General features: G+C 43.8%; 1 protein-coding gene across 3 annotated transcripts in view; it reads left to right on the forward strand.

Moving 5' to 3' along the window:
* The window catches only part of FGF12 (fibroblast growth factor 12), a 563,174-nt gene that overhangs the window by 300,851 nt on the left and 244,970 nt on the right, over positions 1-17,353 (forward strand). The window contains exon 1 of one of the 3 annotated variants that reach the window (XM_002927247.4): positions 1,314-3,538. The exons of the other annotated variants lie outside the window; for them this stretch is intronic. Coding sequence (XP_002927293.1) covers positions 3,340-3,538 — 199 coding nt within the window. The 5' untranslated portion in view covers positions 1,314-3,339. Of the gene's footprint in view, positions 1-1,313; positions 3,539-17,353 lie in introns of those variants that run through there. 3 annotated transcript variants of the gene reach the window in all.

Consider the following 17,353-nt stretch of genomic DNA (forward strand, 5'->3'; position numbering starts at 1 on the left):
AGGTGTGTGTGTGCATGTGTTTGTGTGTGTCTTTTTCACCTCTCTTGTTCTGTATGGTTAGAATCCCAAGTTCACTGTCCTTATTCAGTCATGTTGAACTGCCCCAGGGGATTGTGTTCTGTGTGGACAGTTGGGATTCCCCCCTCTCCGGGTGCCTTGTTTATTCGATCCTCGTCCTAGCTGTCGGCCTCATAAAGCCCCATCTGCCTGTGTTATGTCCAGCAGCATCACGAAATATCCAGGCCTCCAGACACTGTAGCGTTGTTTGACACAGTGCTCAGTCTAAACAGCCTCAGAGGCCTCAATCCTTCTCATCGCCTAAGTGAATTTCTGCTAGGTTTGTGCCCACATCTAGAGAGTTCCTGGGACCTCTCCTCAGGGTTCCCTATCCATTTTCAGGGGCTTCCAGGGCCTGCGTGTCCCTTGCCCTCTATTATTTGGAACGTATACTAGTTTCTGTCGGAAATCATCCATTTAATCTCCTGGCACTACCCTTGATGCTTAGTGGAGAGACTGAAGGGGCAGGATTAGGGATATCTGAAGACACGTTGAAGAGAGATTATGAGTATTAACTAATAGCCACATCCAGACCTTAGCACGAACGGCAGGTGATTACTCCTTTACGTTTCCAAAATCTTTCATGCTGCGTTTCAACTTGGGTGACAGTATCTTCTACGCTGAGTTTTCTGTAACATCTCTCTGTCATCACCACCATCCTGGAGACCTGACTGCACCCCAGAGCTGGTTGTTGACTGCCCTTGCCCACAGTCACCATCTCACCCCTCCTGCATTCTCCTCTCTGTGCAGGGTGCTCACTTGATCCCTCATTTTAAGGATAGAACCTGCTTTGCAGCTTTCTGGATAGAACCAAGAAAACTGGGTTTCAAGGATGTGGAAGCACTTCATGCTCTTACAAAATGACCTAAAGGTGGGACTCAACATGAGGGCCCAAAAGGCCATCGTTACTTTCTCTAGTGTCCACTGCCTGCCTTCCTAATAGAGAATTCTGTGTGCTCCAGCTTGTGGGAGAGCGGGTGGACTGCTTTCCCTCAGCTCTTCCTCTCCTAATCCCTTCTTTGTGCGCTCAGGGTCCTTTAACCGGCCGGTGGTTCTGTTTTCTCTTGGGGGAGGGATGGGACAGAACAGACCCGAGCTGCAGTTCCTTCACTCTGCCTCTGAGAATTTCTCATCCAAACCTCAATCACGTAGGATTGCGTAGAGAGGAGAAAGGGGAGAGACAGAAGACAGAGAAGGGGGAGAGGGGTGACGGGAGGGAGGGAGGAGAAGAGAGTCTGGGAGCAGAGGTCGCCTGGGAGGGGAGGAGGACCCGAGCGCGCCGCGCTTCTCTGCGCTCCGGGAGCCCGACCCCCGGCCCGGCCCCACCTGGGCGCTCTCAAGCCCTCGGGCGGGTGGGCGAGCAGTGCCAGAGGCACGCCGGCAGCCGCCGGCTGTTCGTCCCACCCTCCGTCTCCGTGGCTGTCGTCCCCGCCTAGAGTTTCCTGCGGAGCTAGCGCTCCAGCGGAGCGATCCGGCTGGGCGGCGGCGGCGCCCGGGAGCCAGTGAGGCTCGGCGCGCCCAGAGCCTCTGCCCATGAATGGGACTCCGCCCTGAGCGCCCCCTCCGGGGCCTGGGGAGGCGGCGGCGCGGCGGCTGGGGGCGCCCCGCTACCCCGCGGCTCTGAGCGGCCACCCGCGCAGCAAGTTGGGCGAGTTGGCGGCAGCCCGCACCTGCTCCTTGGCCCCGACCCCAGAGTCTGCGTCCGGCTCCGGGGGCGCGCTCGACAGCCTCCCGCGGTCGCCCCGGACGGCCTAGGGGCCCCACCTGAGCTCCCGACGCCAGACCATGGTGGGCAGCTCCGGCCCGGAGCCGCAGCCGCCTCGAGCCGACGTCGCCCGCAGCCAGCCCCCGCCCCGCCCGAGTCGACGCGCGGGGGTTCGCAGCGCGCCGGTCACTTCCTTCCTCGGCCGGGATGGGCTGCGCGGGAGCGAGTGATCGGCCTCGCGTCCGGCGGGTAATCCCCATCTGATCTGCTGCCTGCGAGCTGCGGACTGCCGGGCCGCGCGAGCCTGGGGGGCCCGGGCACCGCGGCAATGACCTGATCCCGAGCCCGCCAGGGCGCCCCCTCCTTCCCTCTTCCCTCGCTCCCTCTGAGCCTGTGCGGAGACCGGCTCGGTGCGGCGGCCCCGGGCGGACCATGGCGGGGAGCTCCAGTTAAGGCGTGTGGGCGCCGAGCTGGAGAGGACACCTTCGGCTTCGCTGCCTTTTGAGGGGGCTTATTTAAACTACTGAGTCATTCCAGATTTAGGATTCCCTAAATAATCACCAACTGTGCCCGTCTTGTGCCAGAAAGCGAGCAGAAAGAGCAAGAGCGCCCGCTCTTGGGACCCCGCGCATCCCTGGCTCTCTCCTCTCGCGGGTTTCTCCCCGAGGGGTGCTTGGCCCTCGAGGATCTTCCTCCCTCCGTCCCTCCCTCCTTCCCCGTCCCTCCTTCCTTCCCCCTCCTCCCGCTCTCTTCGCAGCGCTGCTGGCGGGGAGTCGCGCGCACCGCAGCTGGAAACAGCTGCCCCCGCCCCGCGCCCCTACCCAGACTCCGGCTCACGGCTCCCACTTCGCGCCTCTCGGAATTCCAGAACTCCGGCGGCCGGCCCCTGGAGAACCGCAGCCGAAGAGATGCATTCCGTAGACCTCACTCAGCCGGGACGGACCTCCTAATCTTCAGAACTGCGGGCCGCAGGGAGTTAAATTGCTGCCTTCCTCTCCTCCTCTCTGGCGGTTGGTGGCTTGTTTTCTAAAGGAACGTTTTATTCACTTTTTAGTATTTTCTACCGGGGGCACGCTACCCGCCTCGGTCCAGACTCTGCTTTGTAAACGGGTTTTATATGTATGTATGTGTAGATATACTTTGGACACCTTGCAACGCTTGCGCCTCTCCAACGGGGGCACGGCTTGTTGTTTTGGACATCCTTCTTACCCTTCCACTTGGTACTCTGAACGCAGTGTGACCAAACTCCCCACTGGCCCTCGGACGCGGATCGCCTTGGGGTGCAAGTTTGGGGTGCAAGAGTCTAGTTAACTGGAAGGCCTGGGACCGCCCCGCCCCCGCTGCCAGCGGCTGGGGAAGTTTACATCTGGATTTTCACACATTTTGTCGCCACTGCCCAGACTCTGACTAACCTTGTGGGCGTCGGGTTTTCGGTACTGCAGCCTCCTCAAATATTAGCACTGCCTCCCCGCGCCTGCCCTGTCCCTCCAGGCCGCCGAGGTCCTGCCCTCGCCCCGGTGGAGCGCGATCCCGAGGGCGCAGTGGAGCCCGGGGCCTGGGGCCCGCGCTGAGCAGCTATGGCTGCGGCGATAGCCAGCTCCTTGATCCGGCAGAAACGACAGGCGAGGGAGTCCAACAGCGACCGGGTGTCGGCCTCCAAGCGCCGCTCCAGCCCCAGCAAAGACGGGCGCTCCCTGTGCGAAAGGCACGTCCTCGGGGTATTCAGCAAAGTGCGCTTCTGCAGCGGCCGCAAGAGGCCAGTGAGGCGGAGACCAGGTCAGTAGAAGCCCAGGCGGTGGGCTCCCCAGAGCTGACGCCCCTCTCCCCTTTTGCAGAGCACTTGGGGGCACCCACCGAAGGGAACCAGGATCCCCCTGGTGCCATTCCGGCCCCCGTTCTCCCCTAATTTCCAGACGTCTCTCTTTCAATCACCTTCTGTCAGTTAATAGCTTCTTGTCCCATATTCAGGAAAACACTTTGTATCTTGATGAAACCACGGTTTGACCAGGGTGAGAGCTACATGTATAGATGCTCCTGGTCCCATAAAGCCTGTAGAATCTTTGAGGGCAGCGACCATCTCATTCATATTCTCTCTCTGTCTCTCATCTGTCCATCTATCCATCCATCCAGGGCTTATACTGCCTGCTGAGGACCCAAATATAAATAAACCTTCTTCCCTGTATCTCCCATAACATTTAGCATAGTTCTGGACACAGGCACTTACTGGACACCAGATAAGCTTAATTTTTTTCTTTTTCTAACTCTTCCTCCAGCAACACATGATATTGCATCTTTCAGACATTCTGATGGGCTCTCACCTCCCCACTTTCCCACATGCTCCTTCACTTCCTTTTACACAGACCTCTTTTTCCTATTCTCTTCCTCCAGTACTCTCCTGGTTTCCCAGGGTTCTGCTCATTAACTTTTCTGCCCTATTGCTCCCATCCTTTGCACACGCACACTTTCTTTTGGGACATTAAGGAAACAACATAGTATCTGCAATTTGGCCTAAGGGAGTGTGAAAAAAACACACAACTTTAGACTTATCAGAGATTTTCTTGTTAAGGCCTTTCTGAAGTTGATTCTCTTCTTTGTCCCTAAACTCACATGGTTGGTCTTCGATGTGATCTTTATTTACAAAGGGAAAGTGGATATCTTGAGTTTCAGGGTGCTTATTCCCAGCTCAAACCAGGCCAGCTTGAGAGAATGAAAGTGGGATTGCCCAGATATGTCCTTTCCCCGACTTTGTTGATTCTCAGGGTGTGGCCCACCAGGTCATTTGCAATCTGCAGATACTCTCCTTTTGGTGTGGTCAACTGAAAGGAAATGCGGCCTAGAAAGAAAGCTTGCTCTGTGATCAGGTGACTGGTTTAGGTTAGCATCTTTGCAATTCCGTGATGTTCATCTGGGTTCCAGAAATGAAACATGGGCTAGGGTCATTGGAGTGAGGAAAACATTTGGAAAGTGTAGACCAGTGAAGCTCAGAATTAGTTTAGAAATTTAGTATTAAGTCTTATGAAGAAGCCATCTAATTTTCGTTTTTCCCTTGGGTTTTCATGACGTGATTGACTTCACAGTGGACTCTTTCTCTTATTCTGTGATGTTGATCACATAGTAAATTTCAGGAGGAAACAAAAAGATCGTGATCCCAAGGCAAGAGCTACTAAAATCTCTGTTGGTTTACATGCAATTAATATAGTCTATTAATTTCATAAAGTGAAGCTTTCTATGAAAACTAGAGTTCTATATTTATAGAGTAATTCATATTAGGGGAAAATAAAATCCCTTGTATTTTTTGTGCAGGGATCATTTGGGGGTCATTTTCTCTGAGGGCTTCTGTGGTCTACAAGGAACTTCAAGACTCTGAATTCAATGTAACTCTTATATTTCAGCCTTTGAAGTATGTTCTTGCACTCCAGTTGGGATAATTAAGTGATGTTTGTGAATAGATGCTACTCAGCCTCCTGGGTTCTAAACAAGGCAGTAAAAATGATAGGTGGGTGATATTTGTGAATGGGTAAGCTGAACTCACCTGATCCGTGTGGAAGTTGATTTGGAGATGAACAATTCGCATGGCTTAATTTTACATGGGGAAATTGCTTCCCGTGGCCCTTTCCTTAGCATCTCTTTAGAAAATAGAATTGCTGAGTTTATTGTTTTCTTCAGTGTTAATTTAATCTGCTCCTCTTTTTCATTTACTTAGTGTACATCTTGGCAGAGAGGATCCTGGCTGGTGACTTCTTTTATTTAGCTAAAGTCTCACAGTGATCATCTGGCTGAGAGATCACAGGCCCTGTTAAGACATGCCCAGTGCAAGGCCAGCGTGTATGCATTTGCACACCGCGGACTTCAGTTTGGCCTGAAACTTAGCTTAGAAGAATGGGAGTGTGGGGTGCGGAAAAAGATTTGGAAAGATGTTAGCGTGCTATTATCGCTACTAACAAAGCCAAATAATTAGTCTGTTGATTTGCTGTCAGCAACCATGATTCACATAGCATGGGATGAGCCTATTTATAGAGAGATAGCACCTTCCACATCTCAATTCCAGAGAGGATTCTTTAGCTGGATTGGGAGGAAGTTGCTAAACACCAAAAAGAAAAGCTATTTGAGGGAACCTGTTTTATAAGCATTTGATGTTACCTTCACTTAGTATTTGAGTTATTCTTGAAATCACTTGCCCTTCTAAGTCATACCCTTATGAACTATAAACTGAGTCACAAATGGTAAGAAAGTGGTGAAATGGAATAACTTGTCCTGATAAAGAATTTCCACTCTGAAATTCTGTCATCGAGGCACATATTCCATTGACTAGACTTTCCGAGGGAATGAAGCTGAGGCAGTAAAACTAAGTCAAACGTTAGATGGGAAAGGCCACAGTTGTTTTTCTGATTTCATGGCTGACATATTGTCTCTCAATTTCTTGTCTTAGTTCACCAAGTTCTGATATGTATAAGGTTGAAACTTTATAAACACTGGGAGTACGGAAATTACATGGTAAACGTTTCAGATTTTAAAATCATGATATTGCACAATTTAAACAGGAGAGGTGCCAGTGCAGGACCTCACATCACACAATTCCAGTGTCATGGTGCATGTCCGATGCTTTAATAATGCCATCCCAGGAGCACAAAGTGATGGCTTGTCGTGGGATTGTGCAGCAAACTCCTACTTAGAGGAGAAAACCTAGAATCAGGGCAAATTGGTGGTTTATAGAAGGTTACATAGCTAGATTGGGGTAAAATTGGGACTAGATCTAAGTCCAGTTGATTAATCTTGCCTGTGTTCTTCACAACACTGAGAAAAGTAGTGTAAGAAAGCTGGGTGCCCTCTATTAAAGGTTGGGAGTAATTTTGTGTATTTTGCATTTATTTTTACCATTAGGGATTGCTGCCGCTGTTGTTATTATTATTACTATTATTATTATTTTGTAATTAGAACAGGAATAGTGCAGAGTATAGGAGGTAACTAGTAGAAGGTTATGGTATAGGCTAAATCAGGCAATTAGGGTTCTAAAATGACCATTCTATAGCTAGCATGCATTATAGCAATAAATCGAATAGTGAAGACATACAGACAGTGCAGGAATAGTTAGTCCCTTAGGCACTGCATGGATTGTAGCTCTTTGGAAATGAGATGTTGGAGACCTTGAACTGGCAAGTTGGCTGAAGTCATCGACCCATAAAAAAGCCTTTAGAACATTTCTGTTTGTGTACCTTGTGATGAAGAAGAGAGCATTCTCATGTTATTATTTGAGTCATTATTTATATATAGAATACCTGTATGGGCCAAGCCTACTAAATATTTTGCTAACATGTTGACACCACTTCATTCGCTGCATCTAAGCTACTAGTATACGCATGTGAATTACATAGCTCATTCATTTCCAGCATTGGTTCTACTTTTGAATAGAAACACCTCTACATATGGTTGACTCCAAAAGCATTTCTGTTTTGACTCAAAAGTTACTGCAGGTAATTGATAGCATTCACGATCAAGTAAGGGAAAAGTGTTTGTCAACTCTGGGAATGTTGCAGAGGCCATGAACCTTGGGGGTCATCCAGTATCACTCTTTCATTTTTCAAATGAGAGCCCTCTGGAAGGCATAGTAATGACATAAGCCTAAATCTATGTATTTTATGTGATTTTTAAATTTTTATAATTTTTCTATATCATTTGATTCCTTCCCTTAAACCAAAGCATTAAAAAAAGTCAACAATCAGGAAAAATTCCTAGCCTAAAAAATATTAGATGTTTTTCATGACTTAAGCATTTGGTTTTCTAGGTCCCTTCCTTTTAGAAATGATGTAGTCTATTTACACTGAGTGGGTAAAATAAATCCAATAAGTGATTATGTCTTTTACTAAATTTTGTTACTTTTCATTTGTCTTATTTTTCTGAGTCCTTATTTCTGCTCTTATACAGATTGTGGCTATTCAAAATATTTCAGTATGCTTCCAACTGGTTTTGGTAGATATATAGAATTTAACAGCACACTCATTCAACATTTTACTGTCAAACACACCCTTTTACATAGGTGAAGAAAACATTACAGATAATAGAAACTTCAACAAGAAAATTGATGAAAAAGGGGAAATAATGCTTAATCATGGGATCTATGGAACATAAATTAGATTTTTATGAATTGAAATACTTCTGGTTAATATATAGATCAAGAATAGTTTCATAAGACAGGTGATACTGTACATTTATAGCAAGTACTTTTATTGTATTTTCTTTTTTATAAGTCTGACTTATGTCTCAACTACAAAATCGGCCTAATTAAATGATATTTGGCTTGATGTCTGTTAAAAAAAAACAACCAAAAAACCCCACAAGCTTTTCTCTTCAGAAACCCACCCTAGGATTTAAACTGATATTTTGTGTGTGTGTGTATGTGTGTGTGTGTGTGTCTGTGTGTGTGTGTCTCTGTGTGTGTGTCTGTGTGTGTGTGTTTAAATCCTATTTTCTCTACAGCAGTGCATTCTCATCAACAAATTAAGTTTCCATTGTAAGAACGTTATAAAATAGCAGGTACTGTGATCTCTTGATTTCTTTCATCCCACAGAGATCTCATCAAGCCATAACTCAGGATTAAATCTTTAAAGTTTTAATGAAGTTGATATTCTTGAACAGAATTAGAAAAACAATTTGCAAGAAATGAGGCAGTCTCTGTATTTGAGGAAGCAATAGGAATATTTTGGAAGATCTTTAGAAACTAAAGCTTTGGCTCATGAAATTATACGTAGGAAAAAGTACTGACCTTACCACTGTGTCACCACATTGCTTCTGTTCTTGGTGAGAGCATATTTATGCATGGATACGACAGCGTGGGTTTGGTTTAGGGAATTTGTTAGTAGTGGTTACTGTTTTCTCTTTTCTTCCTTGAGTGCTTCATCAAGATGTATTTGCTATTGGCTTTTCCTCCTAGAATTATTATAGATTTTATGAGGACTCTCAAAGACAGCCTTATTAGAAGAGACCCAGTTAATTTGCTACATTTTGGATTCTCTCTGATGGCCTACCCATCAAACTATAGAGTTTTACCTGTTGTCTAAAGAAAGATCCACCATATTAAAAGGACTCTCAAGCCAAGGCCACCTTCTAAGCATCAGAAAAAAGGAGGAGCCTTAGATACAAAATGTCTGTAAATGACCCATATATAATGATAACTTTTAATAATAACAATTAACTTCACTATATGACTTCCGGATTTACAGAGTTTCTTCCCAGCTTTTACCCCTTTTGTTCTTTATAGCAATCCACTGATACAGTTAGCCCCATCTTTGTCATAAGAAAACTGTGGTTCAAAGTGGTCGAGAGACTTGTCCGGTTCCTGGAGTCAGGAAGTAGCTAGGCTGTCACATGACCCCCACTCCCCACACTGCAGGTCCTCTGTCTTTATCTCTACTATCTTGAGCTAAGAAGGCTGACTGTGAATAACTCAATTTGACTTGAAGCCTGGAAACTCTTGCTGGGCGAATCAGATAAAGAGTTCAAGGAAGTGTGGAGTGTGATGACAGTTTTGCTCTGCTCTGTGTATGATCTAGGGCCCCCAGGGAGGATCTCTAGCAAGGAGGAGGCTTGAAGTAGAAAGACTGGTAGGTGGGTTGTTACATGCTGGTCCCAGGCTCCTGGCTGGGCTATCCCTTTCTGCGTGCCAGGAGCTTAAGAGATGTCAAGGGGTGTCACTTGGGACACCTAAGGACTCACTGGGAGACTTGGGTCCAGAGGGGCAGGCTTTCTTGACTCTAAGCATAAACAATTGCTTCAGATGTTTACGAATGTAAAGAGGTTAATACCAAGGTCAGGAGAGCCCTGTAGGATTTAGTCTGCTTGTCTTGTATTTTCTTGTCTTGTCTTTTCTTGTCTTTTTAGTTACTGTTTAAGTGATGATATAGCAGAGTGATTAAGTATATGAACTTTGGTGTGGGATCTGAATTCAAAATCTGGATATTCTGGCTATATTATTTGTAAGAACTTTAGGCAACTTTCTCAATGTCTTTGAACCTCCGTTTGCTGATTTGTAAAATGAAGATAGTGTCTCCAGCATTTGGTTAGGAAACATTTCTCCGAGGAAGAGCCATTTATTTATTTATTTATTAAATTTATTTATTTATTTGACAGAGAGAGAGACAGCCAGTGAGAGAGGGAACACAAGGAGGGGGAGTGGGAGAGGAAGAAGCAGGCTCCCAGCAGAGCAGGGAACCCGATGCAGGGCTGGATCCCAGGACCCTGGGATCACTCCCGGAGCCAAAGGCAGACGCTGAATGACTGAGCCACCCAGGTGCCCCAGGAAGAGTCATTTAAGCTGAGTCCTAAAGGGTAGGGCAGGCAAAGAGGGATGGAAGAACGTTCAAGGCAGAAGAGAACAACTTTCTCGTGAAGATTGGGGTGAGAGGGAATTGAAGTGTAGATTGAATGAGAGAAAAGGGTACAAGTAATGTTGGAAAACCTAGCAAGGGCTGACTTGTGAGGGATTTTGTATTTTAATCTAAAATCCATTAGAGTCAAAAATAGGGGCTGATAAAATGTGACTTGCATAGTTAAAGGGACACACTGGCTTTGGGGAGGAGAAGGGATCACAGGAGAGCCTTAGGAGGCTAGGGCATAAGTCTGGGCCAGCACTTCTCAAAGCGTGGTGCAGAGGCCCTGGGAGCTCCTTGAAAACTTTTCAGTGGGTCCATATGGTCAAAATTATTTTCATAATAGCATATCCTAATACTGATTATTTACTTTTTTCATTCATTCTGTGACAAGTGTCCATTGGAGTTTTCCAGAGATTATATAATATATCCACAATCATCTGGAAAGGCTATTAAAATTTTCCTTCCTTTTTAACCATGTATCTGGGTGAGGCCAGCTTATCTCTATATACTTCAGCCACAAAAACATGTTGCAAGAGATTAAATGCAGAAACACTTTTAAGAATCCAGGTGATTTCTGTTAAGCCAGGCATGAAAAAGATTTGCAAGCATATAAACTACTTTTTCAAATTTTTTTTTGTTTTGGAAATTATAGTTATGTTTTATTTAAACATACTATATTATTAATATTTAATGGACTTATTTTTTAAATAAATATTTGAACATTTTGTTTTTAATTTTTTTTTTTTTTAAAGATTTTATTTATTTATTCGACAGAGATAGAGACAGCCAGCAAGAGAGGGAACACAAGCAGGGGGAGTGGGAGAGGAAGAAGCAGGCTCATAGCGGAGGAGCCTGATGTGGGGCTTGATCCCATAACGCCGGATCACTCCCTGAGCCGAAGGCAGATGCCTAACCACTGTGCCACCCAGGCGCCCCTGTTTTAAGTTCTAAGCATGGTAAGCATTAAATGATACTAGCCACATACACAGAAGCTTTTGGGGGTACTCACTAATTTTTAGGAGTGTAAAAAGGTCCTGAGACCAACAAGATTGAGAACCACTGGTCTCTGCCATAGATTATGTTCACCTGAAACCTCTGGCAGTCAAGGCGGCTATGACAAGAGGAGTGGAAGGTAGAGTGAGCAAAGCCTGCTAATAGGTAGATCTGAATCAAGAGCAAGTAATGTTCCTGGGGGATTCCCAGCTGAACAATTGAGTAGTGAGTGGTACCTTTGCTGAGATAGAGGGGAGCTAGGGGACAAGCAGGGTTGATATGCATTAAACAATACCATTCCCAAACTACAAAGCATTATAGAATGCTAAGGTGAAAATTTGAGTCGTGTTACCATTTACTGTTTAATAGTTTTACACCATGATAAGGATCCTGATTACCCATCTGTATAGGGCTATCTACGTTGTCCTCAAGTTCTCGAGGAAACGTTTTATTAGAGTACTCACCCTCTACCATTGATGTAATCTGCTGCCGTGCAAGGGTAATCCTATAAGCAGATACATTTTAGGCAGAGGAAAATATTCAAGAGAGGAGAAAGCTTTAGTAATTTTTCTAGTATTTTAAAATTGAAACCAAATGTTTGAGAGCTAATGGGCTTTCAAAGACATTTAACCGGGTTCAGGCCTGAATATGTCCTGAATGTGGCTTTCATATATCTGGCATGTAGGTGGATTTCACATGTGAGTTTACGCCAAGTTCATTGGTCTTTGCATAATCGAGTGAGTCTGAAAAGACAAACTTTGTAAAGTCTTCCTTGTTTTATCTGCTCAATGTTAGTCATTCGATTAGTTTGTGGAATTTATATATCTCCTGGCCCTCTGCTTCTAATCATACTGTTGTTAATGCCTCTTATTGGAGTTTAAGTGTTTACGGTCTTTTTAAATGACTTCTCAGGGGTCAGTAGAGAAAGCCCTAAGATCTAAGACCAAACTTGGTTTCCTAGAGGAGAAGAATGGCACGAGACAAATGGGATCTGTAGTCCAGTCACAAAATGTTAGAGCTTAGAGATTATAGAGGCCAACTGTTCTCAGCATAGCTGCAAAATGAAATCACCCGTAAGTTTTAAAAATGTGCTAATACTGTACACCCAGAAAATCTGACTTACTGTGCCTACTCTGGGGGCCCGGATATCAGTCATCAGTTTTGTTTGCTTGTTTTTAACCTCCTAGATCATTCTGAAGTGTAGCCTTGGATGAGAACCACCAACTGTTCCAGTCCCATCATTTCATATCTTATGGCCCTTAAACAAAAAGTCATTATTTTATTCATTAATGCCTTAGGAACATATTCATAATCCCTAGACACTCTGTACACTAAATTATAAGGATAATCCTTTCTTTTTGCTTATTGTTGAATCTTTCAAATGTTCGATGGTGTCCAAAATCTGAGCCACATAATGTCTGTTTGTGTGCTGCTTCTTTCTGACCAGCATGCCAGTTCCTAAAGATAGGAGCTGTGCCCTGTTCTTACTAGTTCTCAGTGCCTAACATCCTGCCCGTGTCACTGTAATTCCTCAGTCACTGGTGGAGAAGTGAGTAAATGACATATAGACTCAGTGAATCTTGCCTTTACAGCAAGCCCCAGAGGAACAGGGGTTCTCGTTACTATCACCAGTTGTCACCAAAAGATGCTGAGTGAGGTCTTGCCGGCCTGGGTGGGGCTCCTCGGGTTCACAAGTCTGGTTAGAAGGACGTAGATTTGGTTTCAACTCAGGTTTGTTTTTCCAAGTCTATTTTTCCCCACTCTGCCAGCACTGGAAATGGACCCATTTCTTTCTTTCTTTTTCTTTTTTTAAAAGATTTTTATTTTTAAGTAACCTGTACACCAATGTGGGGCTCAAACTCACAACCCCAAGACCAAGAGTCACATGCTCCACCGACTGAGCCAGATAGAAGCCCCTGGACCTGTTTCTTCCTTGTTTTTTCAACAGGGAAACTCTATGAAAGGACATCTAAGGGCCATTTTAGCTTGCAAGGTCATTAAATAGCTCCCCTCCCTGCAGCAGAAACAGTCATGGCTGGGGACGTGACATGCTTATCTGCTCTCTGCTTTTTACTTTCGCAGGAATGATACAAACTATTTTCCCAGTGTGCTTTAGGGTGTTGCTAACTGGATCCCATGGTTTAATTACCTGTAATGTGCTATTAAACATATCCTTGTCTAAGGTATTGTTCTTTATTTCTTTTGACCCCAATTTAGGCCCGTTCTGTTCCTTCAAGGATTAGGAATTAAATCCAGTGTGCTGCAGTGTTGAAGGTTTTTTTTTTAACCTAAGGTCAAAAAGGGGATCGAAATGAAATATGAAAGATTCAAGAGAGAAAAACTATGAGCTTGTATAAGTTTTTTTTTTTTAAGATTTTATTTATTAATTTGACAGAGAGAAACAGCCAGCGAGAGAGGGAACACAAGCAGGGGGAGTGGGAGAGGAAGAAGCAGGCTCATAGGAGAGGAGCCTGATGTGGGGCTCGATCCCAGAAGGCTGGGATCACGCCCTGAGCCGAAGGCAGACGCTTAACGACTCTGCCACCCAGGTGCCCCTGTATAAGTTATTATAAAAAGAAAATAATAAAAATTTCCAGAAGATATTTTTTTTATTGCTACTGGTGACTTAAACGTTTTATTTTAATTTCGAGAATTCAAAAGATGACCCAGATCACTTTCACAGTGCCCCAGAATCAGATAATACTCCTCAAATAATTAAGAACCAGGGACAAAATTTAAGTAAGTACCCAAAGTAGGGAATCCATATTCAAATTACCTGGTTAGAATAAGTGTTAGATTCTGTTGTGTTTTTTTTTTTGTTTTTTGGTTTTTTTTAGACAAATAGCACTAGCTGAGGTGTCTACATAATCTCCATTCCATCTGTGATATTCTGTTGGAGAGACGACTTTAAGAAAAGACAGCCACCCAGAGTCACATAAAGAGGTTGGGACAGAAAATGTTAGTCAGTGTCTGAGTAATTAATAAAATACGATGGAAAATAAGGAGGATCTCAGATTTCAAGTTTCCCACTATTGAGAGAGTTAAAACTATGTTGTCATGTTTTACTGTTTCAAGGACGACTGTGGTGGAATTTTGCAATGAGAGTGTAGCCATGTGAGGTGATAATGGCCCAGAAGTCCAGAATTCTAGGAAAGGTAGAAAACCAGGCTTCCTCTGTTGTCCTTTGTCCATTCCTCTGAGAGATTGGAGATTTCTTTTCTCTTCAGAATGGTGGACAGAGCACCTGTTTGCCTCCTTGCTGAGCCTGTCTCCCTATTAGTCCCTAGGGTCATTTTCCTTTGTAGCTTTTGTTCAGGAAAGCAGTCAGCAGCATCTTGGCTGGGCTACTTTCACATTTTGCAGCTTGGTATCTTAAGAGTAGTCTGACTACTTTTCCCTCTCCGCCTATAGACTGTGAGGAAAGCAACACCAAGAAGGAAACTCACTTCGCAATGTTGCTTTTCCTAGTTTTTCCACAAAATATCTTTCTTTGAGGTTCCTGGGCTGCATTTTCTGGTTTACTACGCGGATTCTTGAGTTAGAGTTTTATTCATTATGGTTCTGCTAATAGGACTACCATCTAGGTTGGGAACCTGAAAATAGAGGTTCCTTGGCCCACTTCTTATTTTCACCTAAACCCTAGTCCTACCCACTCTCTTTCTCATGTTGAGCAAACACATTCAGTCCAAAACTTCATTCCATGGGTGTGCCTGCAAGGGCTGGAGAGTAGTAAAGTTCATGCACCTTGGTTCATTATTTGAATTCAAGAAATGCCTGAAATTCTGATAAAAATTCTTGTTAGAATTGGTACTTTAATACTTTGTCTCATGCCATTACACAACTGCATTTGAGGATGAGTATCTGCGACATCTGCCTTGGGAAGAAGGTGTCTGCCTAGTGGGGTGTACAACTTAAAGTCTTGATACATTTGAACTGGAAAACATCAGAGCTCATTATAATCACCTACCTTACAGAGGAGGGAACTGAGACCCCAGAGGGGTAAGTGAGGTCATACAATGACGAAAGGCAGTGAGGACTGAGACTCAGCATAAGCCTATGCTTTACTGTCTCTGGGCATACATTGTCACTGCTGGAGAAAGATCTATCCACCTGCCTTTTTTGTCTTGAGCAATTTAAATGTGGGTGGTTGCTTTTAAATATCTACAATCAAGTTATATTGCCAGGTACCTTTATGATAACTCATTGTCATGGTCTTGAGCCTGGGATTCAGCAATATGAGGAAGACCTGGTTCTTTTCCTTTAGGGCAATATATAATTAAGATTTGTTAACCCTGGATAGATTTGTATTACTGTGTCCCAAGTAGTTTCGTTGTGTTCTTTTGGACAGTTTCTCCTTTAATGTCTACATTTCAAGAAAAATAACAGTGATTCCTTGCTTAAAAAAATTAGCCACAATCTGTCTTTTAAAAATGCTTATGTGGGTTCAAAGCCTGGCTGAAGGCATGCTGTTTTACTTGTGTGATGCCAGCGCAAATAAGCTGGACAATCGAGGTTGTTTCTTCATCCCCCCTCACACAGTGGTCTGTTCAAGTCCAATGTTGCTGACCTTCATGGAGTAGTTGTCACATCTATCCATTTGAGTTCTTTTTGTTTATAGTTGCTGTTTCTGTTTTTTCCATGAGGAATGACCTTAACCTCTACACCTGTCTTTGACTTATCCCCACAGGGCCCCTCATTTATCTACCCTGCTACAGTACTGCCCACTAATTGAAGCCCAGCTCGACTTTCATCTCTTCCACTAGATCTTCTCAAATCCTCCTGAGTAGAATGAATCACTGCCTGCCCCAGGCTTCATTTGGCTTTGTACCTGTATTGCTGTCTGCAGTTCAGTCTGTCTGATCTTGTAATTACTGTATAAGTACCTGTCTCTGCCTTTGGAATTTGAATTCCTATAGGAAAAAGACCATGTCATGTCAATGCTCTCTCCATAGTAGGTGGTCAGAAATAACTCATCAAAACAAAATGAATTCCATTGGTGACTAATATGCTCATGGCCTCAATACTAGTCAGGCTCTGGCAGAATTTCTGCACAAAGGTGAAAATGCTGAGCAAGAAATGGAATTCATATTTCAGGCTACTATCACTTTCCTTTTATTTGGTGTTAAAATAAAAAAAAAAAATTCTCCCATCCATTTTCATTTGATATATAGCGTTAGATACATGCTAAGAATCTCATGTCTTCCCTTTCTCTTCAACCCAAATCCCAGTTGCCACCCCTGTTTCACTAAGTACATACTTTTATCCATCCCTTCATCAGCAGGATAACTACTTATAAAGGGGAAGGTTCTATGGGAATGCTAACAGAGGGAGCACCTTTATATTAATTTATATCTTTGAGCCAGAAACTGAGGGGAAGTAGGTGGTGTAGCCAATTTGGAAAAGGGCCCGTTTCTATTTTGACTGGCTTTGGTTTCTTAACGATAGGTTAATGAGGAATAACCTTTGCCATTGATTTCAAATTCAGTTATGTCTGGTCCTTACATTTACAGTTGAGACCAGCAAGTCATTTTCGTGTTAAATACCCTTGAGAAAACATATTCACTCTGGTTTCACTTTCCTTAGTGAAGCCCTAAGTGATGGGGGAATACAGTATTGATTGGGTCTAATGGAAAAGCTTTTTTCTGTCAACTCTTTATTACCTCATTGGCTTTTCTTCTTTCCTCTTCTCTTTCTCTTAAAGCTATTGATAGCAAATTAAGTAAGTTTTCTGTGTATGCTACAATCCTTGGTATTCTTTTGCTTGGTTTGAAACACAACCTTTTACTTAAAATATGAATAAAAGAGGTCTTCAATTCAGTCTAAGACAGCATAGTGTCATAGAAATAACATTGGCCTGAGAGTCAGAGTCCTTTTGACCTTGGGGGAATCTTTTTTCTTCTTCCCTTTAGCTTAGTTACCTCATTTTCAGAATAAAAGAGTTATATCAGATGGTTTCTGAGATACCTTTTACCTTTATCCTTCTTGATGTATGTTTTTGGTGTTAATACTTATAGAGGACAGTTGGTTAGATTCTAATATTCTAAGATATCTGTGTGGCAGATATAAGAAAATAGCTTAATGATATGCTGGATATGAAACTGTAGAAGATTTGGCATCATATTAAATGGAATAGAAAATGAAGTATATTTTGTTTAGCTGCTCTCTTCTATCTTATTTGTTCTTAGACTCATTAATTTAATTGAATACAAATTGACTGCATTTTAAAATTTTC

This window comes from Ailuropoda melanoleuca, chromosome 1 (assembly GCF_002007445.2).
Source record: "Ailuropoda melanoleuca isolate Jingjing chromosome 1, ASM200744v2, whole genome shotgun sequence".
NCBI classification, from domain to species: Eukaryota; Metazoa; Chordata; class Mammalia; order Carnivora; family Ursidae; genus Ailuropoda; species Ailuropoda melanoleuca.